This window comes from Misgurnus anguillicaudatus, chromosome 24 (genome assembly GCF_027580225.2).
Source record: "Misgurnus anguillicaudatus chromosome 24, ASM2758022v2, whole genome shotgun sequence".
In the NCBI taxonomy this organism is placed as follows: domain Eukaryota; kingdom Metazoa; phylum Chordata; class Actinopteri; order Cypriniformes; family Cobitidae; genus Misgurnus; species Misgurnus anguillicaudatus.
The window spans coordinates 2,502,862-2,512,817 of NC_073360.2; the positions used below are offsets into that span (position 1 = coordinate 2,502,862).

The window sequence follows — 9,956 nt, forward strand, 5'->3', positions numbered from 1 at the left end:
TTGTACCTAATTTAATATAGGGTTGTGGCTAGATAGGATACAGCAAACGTAAAAATCTCGCCTCTACCCCCCAACTAACCCTAACCCCAACATCTCGCGAGATTTGTCGTTAGCTGTATCCCTTCTAGCCATAACCTTTTATAAACAGTGCTCCGCCAAATTTCCACTTTTATGGACAAACTTTTGTGTGAATCAATTTATATTTATACAAATTTATGTATCTAAATTTGTGGCAATGGTTTTACAACTACTTTTAAAGAGAAAAGTAACACGGCCTAATTAATATTCATGACTCATAATTTACAAACACGGCGCGTCCTCACTTAGGCTCCGCCTCTTTAATTTCATCATGGCGGCCGCCAGGAGAAATAAGCGCGTGGCAGCTTCTCAGCCAGGGTTTTTGTCCTTTAAATCGGATCAAGATGGAAACAACGCGGATACCAAACGGAGAAAACGCGTGAATAAAAACAAGAAAAAGAGCTGGAACAAATTCAGTGATATTCACGATGTGGAGGAGTTTCTGGATGATGTTCGGCTTCAGGAGAGAGCCACAGGGTGAGTTCACAGATGTGCACTCTAACAATATATTATTTAATTTAATTTAATTTAATTTAGGAATAATACGAAACAGTCGGTCAATTCGTGTTGTCTATTAAAGTAGAGTTTGGTGTATATTCACTGTATAGGGTTAAAGAGTCGTTGATGATCACGTGGTGGTGGGTGGTAAATAGTCCATGTTACTGTAACTAAGTTAACTTTGTGCTTGCTAAATATGACGTTACTACAGTGCTGAAGTGTCTTTACAATGGTAATGGTTAACTAATTTTTTACTTACCTAAACAACCTTAAGTTTCCCACCACAAGTCCTGAAACAAGACTACTGTCATCTCAATCAGTTATATGAAAGTTTGTTTCGTAGCAAACACTGGGTGTTTAACGTCTTAACATTTATCCATAGGGGATTGATATCGGAAAAAACGGACGAAAGCCTCTTCTTTGTAGACACTGGTGAAAATGACAAAAGCGCTCAACCAGGTGAGTTGAAAAAACATGATTAATTTTCTCTAAACAGTCTCTTGTTGTCTTTTTTATTATTATCTTTAACTATCAACGTCTTTGTCAGTAGAGACAACAGTTACAACGTCTAAAAAATCAAAGCCACTGCGGATAGATCTGATTCTTCAGCCTGACACTCGCATACCTGCACCAAAAAAGTAAGTACAGCATACCTGTCCTGTCTATATCCTGAATCTCCTAGTATGCATACTGTTATTTCCCACTGCCCACTGATGATCTCATCCTTGCGCTCCCAGTATTTCTTTGGGAATGTGAAGATATCTTAATGGGACTTGGAGGGCTGTTGTGTGAACGGCACTCCAGGATCTGAGGGCATTCGTTTTATGCATATAATCTCGTTTGGCGGTGTTATTACTCGCCCTCCTTTATCTATTTATGTCAATATCTGAGTGTAAGATCTTGTTGCACATGAAAAAGCATACAAAATGAGGATACCAGGATCAAAAAAATCACTGATTTACAGTGCTTTCATTCCAGATACAACCCACCTGACCTGATAATAGAAATTTAATTCACTTTATTATTTTACGGCTCCAGTGGTGTGTGATTTTTAAGGTTATACATATATACACACACACAACAGTATAACGACAATAGTAGTAGAGGTACATTGTTAGTAAGTGTAGCTATTATTTGTACTAGTAAGTGTAAATATACAGTATATTTTAACATATTACTATTTTTATATCATGTCGCTCATTTGCTTTGCTTGTTTATTGTTGTTATGGCCTTTATATGTCCTTTTTTATTCAATAATCAACCATATCAACATCTGCCCTATATTTTTATAAATAACTGGACCTTGATATATAATTTGAAAGCTTTTATGTTATTAGTGGTTTAACAAATAGAAAAAGGCGTTTAAATGTTATTCCTGTCATATTTTGTAATCAAAATTTGTCTGAATAGGCCAACTTTTTGCGTTATTGGTTTAACTGCACACAAGTGGAATTGTCAACCCACTTTCCTTGTATTTTTTGTTATCAGCATATTAGCCTACCAGCAGCCCAATGCTAAAAAGCAGCGACGCACAGCAGAGAAAGCAGCTAAGTTGGCAGCCATTGGCATCGTGTCACGAAGGGAAAAACTTCTTCAACTTCGTAGGGCTGCGGCGGCCGCTGGAGGGCCTGTTAAAGAAAAACCTGTGGCCAATAACAATCCAGAAAGAGATTTTTATGACCTATGGAGTGCTGGCCGTGAGTAGAGCTGATTTTAATGTGATGGTGATATTTATTTAAATATGTAAATCTACACATCATATTTGGTCAACCCAAAGCTGTGTTTCTCATGCGAATGATGGTTTTGTATGTGTGTGTGTGTTTATGTCCAACAGCACCAGAGACCGCTGATCCCTTCTACCTCGAACAGACTAAAAAGAAGCTTGTCAAGGTAATTTTAGAATGTCGTCGACTTTGATGGTTTTTGTTTTCTTCACCAAATCATTTAGAAAATGGATATAGTCATTAATTTCATTTATTTATTCTTTTATTTCTCCTTCAGAGACCAAATAAACTGAATGAGAAGCCTTCGATTCTTCCGGCGATTGAGGTTATTGCTCCCGGAGGTTCATACAACCCAGATTTCTTTTCTCATCAGGTAAAATGCATTACATGTAAACAGTTCTATAAACATCATGTTAAAAGTAAGCGCTATTACTAAATGGGGATGTATGCGTGTGTAGGAGCTGCTCCGTGAGGCCCATGAGGTGGAGGTCAAGAAGGTAAAGGCGGAGGAAAGATTGCAGCGACAGTTGGCTGTGAATGAAGAACCTGCAACTGAGGTACAAGCCCAACACTAATACTAGTCCTATAGATGCAATGATACATTGTTTGTTAACCTTGATTAAAGCATTTATTAATTCTAGACAATACAAATGCAAGTGTTCATTGTCTGTTTATAATATTTCATTGTGCATTAATGTTATCATGTGCAACTTTTGATTTTTAAGTGTAGTTTCCTAACGTTAAGAAATTAAACCTTGGTGTTGATTTTAACTTAAAGGAAATATGTATTACCCGAGTAAAAACTTGTGGGCCAGCCTGTTCTGTTATAACTGATTGTTTGGTTTGTGTAGGAGAGCACCTTTAAGGAGCAGGTGGAGGGATTGATTGAAGAGGAAGAGGATGAGACGGGACAGGAGCAGTCGGAGGAGGTTACTGAAGATGCAGCGCTTGGGCCATCTGCAACTCAAGAAAAGAAAACTGAAAGACAAAGAAAAAGACAGAAAGCAGAAAGGATCAAGGTCTGAATCTCAAAAACTTAATTCACAAAGTTATCGAATCTTGTTTATTACTGACTTTGTTTATTTGTGGCGGCACATCTGCCAGAGGGATGGCTGAAAACTAATATTGATTCACATCACCCATTTAGAGATGTGAATAATCATACAAAGGAATCTGCTTTTGAATCGCTCTCACGGTACTTTGATATCATCCGCCTGTCGGTTCTTTGGGTGCCATGTGCAGCCGAACGCACCTGTCATGGTTGCTGCTTTTGACGTAGCGCTGTGAAATATTGGAGAACTACGCCACATTTTCAAGACATTTTAAAGAACCCATGCGTTTGTTTTCTTAACATGAAAATTTAAAACCAGCACTGCTAAAAATGCGGGACATTTCCCTAATATTCAGCGTGCAGTACAGTTTCAAAATGCTGTTTTTGGTCACTGAGGGTCACCCTATTTTGAACAGATATTAAGATAAAGTGCTCTCAGATTCAGTCAGTCATTGTGTCAGATATTCATATAGTAGTTGTGATACTGATTGCCGCTTCGGGATCGGCTTGTAACTGGCTGCGTGACGTGTGTGATGAGATGTGAGATTAAACAACTCTGGGGAAACGTGACGTCTGGAAAAATACCTAATCTGTGTTGTGTATTTGGGCTGAGGAAGTTTATCAGATTTCTGAAGCCTTTGGCTGAAGAACAGCTGGTCATAAAAATCTGAATCGATAAGCAAAATCAGAATTGTAAAAAATCGAATAAACCACCAGTATATAGAGTCTTGATTCACATTCAGTCCTTTAATTAATTTTTAACAGGAGTTACAGAAAAAGGCAGAGCGACAGGCGATTGACAGACAACAACAGCTGTTCCAGCTCCGATCTATCCACGCCAACCTGAAAAAACAGGAACAGAAGACAAAGATGAGACAAGTTCAACGCAAGGCCCGGCAGGAGGCGCAGAAAAGCTTGCCACGCCGACTCGGCAGACTCAAGTCAGTTTCTGTCAATCTTTTACTTACTCAAAAATCTCAATGTTAGCAAAGTTATTGTTAAACTTTGCCAAGCACTTCATTCAAAATATTTATGCTAAAACTACCCATAATTGTGTAGCTTACTGCATAACAAGTTACTAACAAAGTGGCTTTCTATGTTGAACCTGCCTAACACAAGATTTCAAATAGTTACAATCTTGTCTTTTTTTCCCATTACAATCACTTTTGTTAACAAATGATTGGAATATTTGATACATTTTTTAATTTTTAAAATACATAATATAGTACTAGTTCCAAAAATACTACACCAAATACTAAACCTGTAACCTTATGCTGTGTGGCATAATTGAAATTGGGTTTATTTTTGTAGGTTCCAGGTTCCTGATCTGGATGTGCAGTTGAGCGATGAGCTTGCCAGCTCTCTTCGCAGTCTAAAGGTTTGTATGTTTAAGTTATGTTTGTGTTATGCTGCTGTTGAGTTGTAGTTTTTCTTTATAAATATACGTGTGTGTCTTTTTGTTGCAGCCAGAGGGCAGCATCCTCAAAGACAGATTTAAGAGCCTTCAGAAGAGAAACCTGATTGAGCCCAGAGAGAGGGTCAAGTACGTAAAATATTTGATTCTCTTGATCCACGATTTCTTTGTGCCTTCCGTTATGTAATGCTTTCGGCATGACTGATGTTTTGTTGTAAACCGTTTAATGCTTTGTTTATTCTTTAGTTCTGTCAGTCTTTTATATTTATCTAATATTTTCATTTCAGGTTTAATAGGAGGCTCAAGGTGAAGTACACAGAAAAAAGAGCCTTCAAGGCGATCGAGTGACCGGACATGGTTGCAATACTCGTGCAAGCATCCTACGATGTAGCTGACTATGGGTTAAACGATGGGACGAAATGATATTTTGATCACATCAAAATAATAAAAAAATCAGATTCCAAAACTACTTGATAAGCTCTTGCCTTTATTGTGTGTTTATATAAATCCAGATGCAAATACTTCTTATTGACTTTCTCATGGGACTTTTGTTTGTTTTGCCGATACATTATGCAGTATATCACTATTGATATAGGAGTGGTTGGACAACAGAAATTTTAAACCATGAGAACCAAAACACACAATAGCATTAGACATCATCTCGATGTCTTGTGTATTCTGATTTAATGCTTTTACTCAAAAGCGGCAGAGTTGGTTTTGGTCTGTGCTTCAGGCATCGCCGAGTCCTAGCCCATCCAAAAACAGTCGATTAATGCAGAATATTTAAATGTAAAGACATCAACTATTGAAATACTTCTGTGAGTTGATTTAAGATAATAAAATTGTGATATGGAAGTCAATGTCTCTGTGCTGTTTATTTATATAAACTCTTTTGTAGTCCTTATTTGGTTATTTATGGAGTAGATTTTATATAGAGCACTGCTATAAATGTCTGCTTTCACACCAGAAGTGACAACGTACAGCAGGGGTATTCAGGTGTGTCCTACAATGCTACATGCTCATCTTGTCGTTACATTGTCAATAAAACAAATCAAAATCAAGTTGTGGTTATCACTTTTTAGAAAATGTATGACATTTTAAGTTTTTTAACACAGAAATGTGTCGAATAAGTTTATTTCCACAGTACAGTAAATGTGGGTATGGAATTAAACAATGTGTAATGAGGTCATAATATAAAAAGGATGTAGCAAACTATGGTTTGAAATGTTTATCACAATTTACTGTCAAATTGTTTTATAGTAAAGGTAATACACCGCACTGTACTTGTTCAGTAAACAGTAAAAAATCCATTGCCAGACATAAAAGCCAGAGCTTTTATGTGGAAATAAATATTTACTTCCTTCAAATGACACGGCATGTATAATGTACCTATCTATGATGTTTCATTAATCCCATGATGACTATTGTTTTGGCAGGATTTGTGTCAAATGGCTCACATTTATTTGTATAACTTTTTTCCATTTCTTCAAAGCAGCTTTACAAGAAAGACAGAGAAAAAAAAACCTCAGGAAAAACTGGAAAATTATTAAATATATACACTGAACACTTTTGCATTTGCCCCCATTTTTCATGAACTGTCTCTAAAGATCTTAGACTTTCTATGTAAACAAGAGAACAATTTATCTCAAATATTGTTCACAAAACCCTTTAAATCTGTGTTAGTAAGCACTTCTCCTTTGGCGAGATAATCCATCCACCTCACACGTGTGGCATATCAAGATGCTGATTATGCAGCATGAATATTGCACAGGTGGTCCTTAGGCTGGCTACAGTAAAAGGCCACTCTGTATTGGAGGGTCTGAAACCATTGCCTCATGCAGTGCAACACATCTCCTTTCGCACAGAGTTGATCCGGTTGTTGATTGTGGTCTGTGGAATGTTCTTGCACGGCCAGTATACTTACCAGACGTCACCCATTGAGCATGTTTGGATGCTCTGGATCGGCAATATCCAGCAACTTTGCACAGGCGTTGAAAAGGAGTGGACCAACATTCCACACCTGTGAGGTGGATGGATTATCTCGGCAAAGGAGAAGAGCTCACAAACACAAAAATGGGGCAAAAACAAAAGTGATGCATTTATAGTTTTGTTCATATAGTATATGTTTTAACCAAACTAATATCTTAGATCAGTACCTATGCAAAATCTCAGTTTTTAAAGTTTTGAAGGATTTTTTCAGAATTGTCATGTCTATAAAAGAGAAATGTCGTGTCCATAACACTGATTCTTCTTCATAAGTGCGGATACAAAAATGAAATAAATAAATATTAAATATTCTTTGAAGAGCCATCTCTTCTCCATTTGTTGGGTATTATTGCTTCTGGGTTGTGCATTTTAATTCACAGAATTCCTAACAAAGTATATTGTCTCCCAAAAAACATGTGTCCTTTTTTGTTTACATCCATAACACACGTTTCCTTCATCTGAAATAGAAAGCATGAGTATAGACTGATATTTTTCTGATGTCTAAACTGTGTCATCATGGGTGTAGGAAAATATCAAATATATGGTTTAGTCTATTAGTAATACATTCACTGAAAATTATATTTCAAGTTTTGACTGCAAATGTCAAATCCATAACAATGGAATTGCTCGTATGCTATATTAACAGAATTTAGAAAACGCTAAGCTAAGCCAATTGTCAGCAGTCTCCTAGTAAAAGAAAAAGACCTTGTGATTACCCACTGATCAATATTTAATTATTCATCAATGATTACGATACATTCGCAGAAGCCGGCTAATTACATGCCATGTCATTTCAAGGTAAATATTTATTTCCACATAAAAGCTCTGGCTATGATGTCTGGCAATTCAATTTTTTACTGTTAACTGCACATTACAGTGCAGTTTATTACTTATACTATAAAATAATGTGAAAGAGTAAATGGTGATAAACATTTTAAACTGTAGTTTGCTACATCATTTTGAAGTACTGTATCCCACAATTCAAATGTAAGTGGGTTGACTTTCCTTTTCAAATGTGATAAATGTATTGCAAGTAATATTAGTTGCAATTTATTGTTTATTATTTATGAATGCACTATAAAATGTGCAGAAATGTAACTGAATTAAAATGCAATACAGTACTAATTTGAAAACTCACTGAAATAAAACTGCTGTTTTGATGTAACCCCCGGCCGTGGATAAGGACTGTTTTCTCCTTACTTTTGCACTGGTAACAGTGTGCAGGCAAAGCAGATTATCCTGCAATCACGGGTGGTAATGTAATCTTACCTAAAGAGACGCCCACCCTGGTTATCATCTCTGATCTCGCCCGCCTGCTGTAACGTCCCTCCAGTAATCCTGTTCTTATTATGAACTCACCTCAGTTCAATGAGTTTATACTAACCTTTAAACCTCTGTAAATAATGGACCACATGCTGTAAATGAATCTTGTGTTGTGAGGCTGTAATAATACATTTATAAATGTGTTATTAGCAGTTACATGCATTTTAATAGGTATTAACAAGGGCAATTTTATTTACATTGAATAAAAAATGTGACTGTGTGAACAGGTAAAGGTATATTAGCAAGCATGCCGTTTTTTCATGCAAGGTTTTGAAGTAAATGTAAAAATGTTCTGAATGTAAAAAATCCCTTATTCTCTATAGAGAGATAAACTATCAAAGCACTAACAAATAAATGTTTTCGAGCTCTGTATGCTTTTGTAGAATGAGTGATATCAACTCTGCTTTGCTTTGAATGAACGGTTGTAATGTTGTGAGCCAGTTAGGTTTTGTTCAGGGCTAAGAATTCATTGTGAAATGCCTATGGAGAAAATGAATGGGAAAAATGTTTCCGGACCCGAGGCCACCGAAACAGTGAGTGGTCGCTGTTACGCTTGAATGCATTTTGCAACCAAAATGATACGTCTACAGAGTGTACAAAGAACCAAAAAATAAATGTTGCAATAATTGAATGAAAAGGTAACAAATGAAGGTTGTGGCTGAGAGAACTTTAAATCCTAACATCTGTGCAACTGTTACACATCTGGACAATCACTGCCCCCATATCATCTGTTCTGAATGTGTTGAAGCAAATAAATAACACGAAGAACCCACTATCAAATATATACATCCAAAAATCAGTATATGGAAGAGTAATTGTGCTGGTTCCTGTCTCACGGTCGGCAGGTTGTTACTGTGGTGCCCTTGAGCAAGGCACCTGTCCCTCATTGCTCCCCGGGTGCTGCAGTGATAGCTGCTCACTGCTCGGGTTGTGTGGGTTCACTACTCACTAGGATGGGTTAAAGGCAAAGGTCACATTTCGATTATGGAAATGCTTTGACTTTCACTTCCCTATATATATTGTGTAAAGCTGCTCTCTTATGTAAAAGTGGTGTAAAACGAAAAATACTCTGTTGTTTACAGCTGCTCCTTTGTGTGGTGTAATTTTTCTTTAAATCATGTTGTAAAGTTGCAAAGTTTTGTTCAAATCATGTTGTAAGCTGATTTTGTGTAAAGGTATACATTTAAAAGTATACATTTACTTTTTTTAGGCTCCCCTGTTTTGTAAAGGTGGTGGTGTATGTTATTCTAAAGATGTATTTATGCTTAAATTTAAATGTAGTGTAAATTCTATTCTGTAAAGATGGTGTCCTGTTGCTTAAAGCATGCTCTGTTATAAAAATAAAATTCATCTGCTCTGTGGCATTCATCTGTGGTGCTCATGTTATGTTGCGTAAATATAGTGTAAATAGGCTCCATTTCTCTGTTCCTCTGTTATTTAAAAGTTTTGTTGTGTAAAAGCTGCTCTATTTTTATGGTTGCCCTGTTGTGTAGGGTGATGTAAATCTGCTTTGTTGTGTAAAGATTCTCCATTGTTTAAGGCTACCTTGTTGTATAAGCAAAGCTGCTCTTTTGTGTAAAGCTGCTTTGTTGTGTAAAACTGATGGAAAGCTGCTCTCTTGTTTAAGGCTTCTCTGTTTTGTAAAGCTGCTCTGTTGTGTAAAGCTGCTCTCTTGTTTAAGGCTACCTTGTTGTGTAAAAATGGTGTAAAGTTGCTGTTGTATGAAGCTGATGAAAAGCTGCTCTCTTGTTTAAGGCTACATTGTTGTGTAAGGATGATGTAAGCTTCTCTTTTGTGTAAAGCTGATAGAAAGCTACTCTTTTGTGTAAAGATGCTCCATTGTTTAAGGCTACCTTGTTGTATAAGAAAAAGCTCCTCTATT

At 36.6% G+C, this 9,956-nt stretch overlaps 1 protein-coding gene across 2 annotated transcripts; it reads left to right on the forward strand.

The window, feature by feature from the left end:
• The first annotated feature begins 324 nt into the window (after positions 1–324).
• On the forward strand, positions 325–5,234 carry nop53 (NOP53 ribosome biogenesis factor). Of its 2 annotated transcripts, none has more exons than XM_055195614.2 (12): positions 325–555; positions 959–1,035; positions 1,127–1,214; positions 2,065–2,273; positions 2,411–2,466; positions 2,578–2,673; positions 2,759–2,857; positions 3,152–3,319; positions 4,117–4,292; positions 4,663–4,729; positions 4,818–4,894; positions 5,053–5,234. In XM_055195614.2, exons 1-12 carry the CDS (start codon positions 350–352, stop codon positions 5,111–5,113), a joined length of 1,380 nt encoding a protein of 459 aa, XP_055051589.2. In that variant the 5' UTR covers positions 325–349; the 3' UTR covers positions 5,114–5,234. The 2 variants fall into 2 exon arrangements, with proteins under 2 accessions (XP_055051589.2, XP_055051588.2); XM_055195613.2 differs by having other exon boundaries at positions 326–555; positions 1,124–1,214.
• The last annotated feature ends 4,722 nt before the right edge of the window (positions 5,235–9,956 follow it).

Coding starts and splice junctions, on each gene's coding strand:
- nop53 (XM_055195613.2), top strand. CDS start 350: ATGGCGGCCGCCAGGAGAAATAAGCGCGTGGCAGCTTCTCAGCCAGGG. Junction 2,674..2,758: donor CAGATTTCTTTTCTCATCAG/GTAAAATGCATT, acceptor ATGCGTGTGTAG/GAGCTGCTCCGTGAGGCCCA. Junction 4,293..4,662: donor CGCCGACTCGGCAGACTCAA/GTCAGTTTCTGT, acceptor TTATTTTTGTAG/GTTCCAGGTTCCTGATCTGG.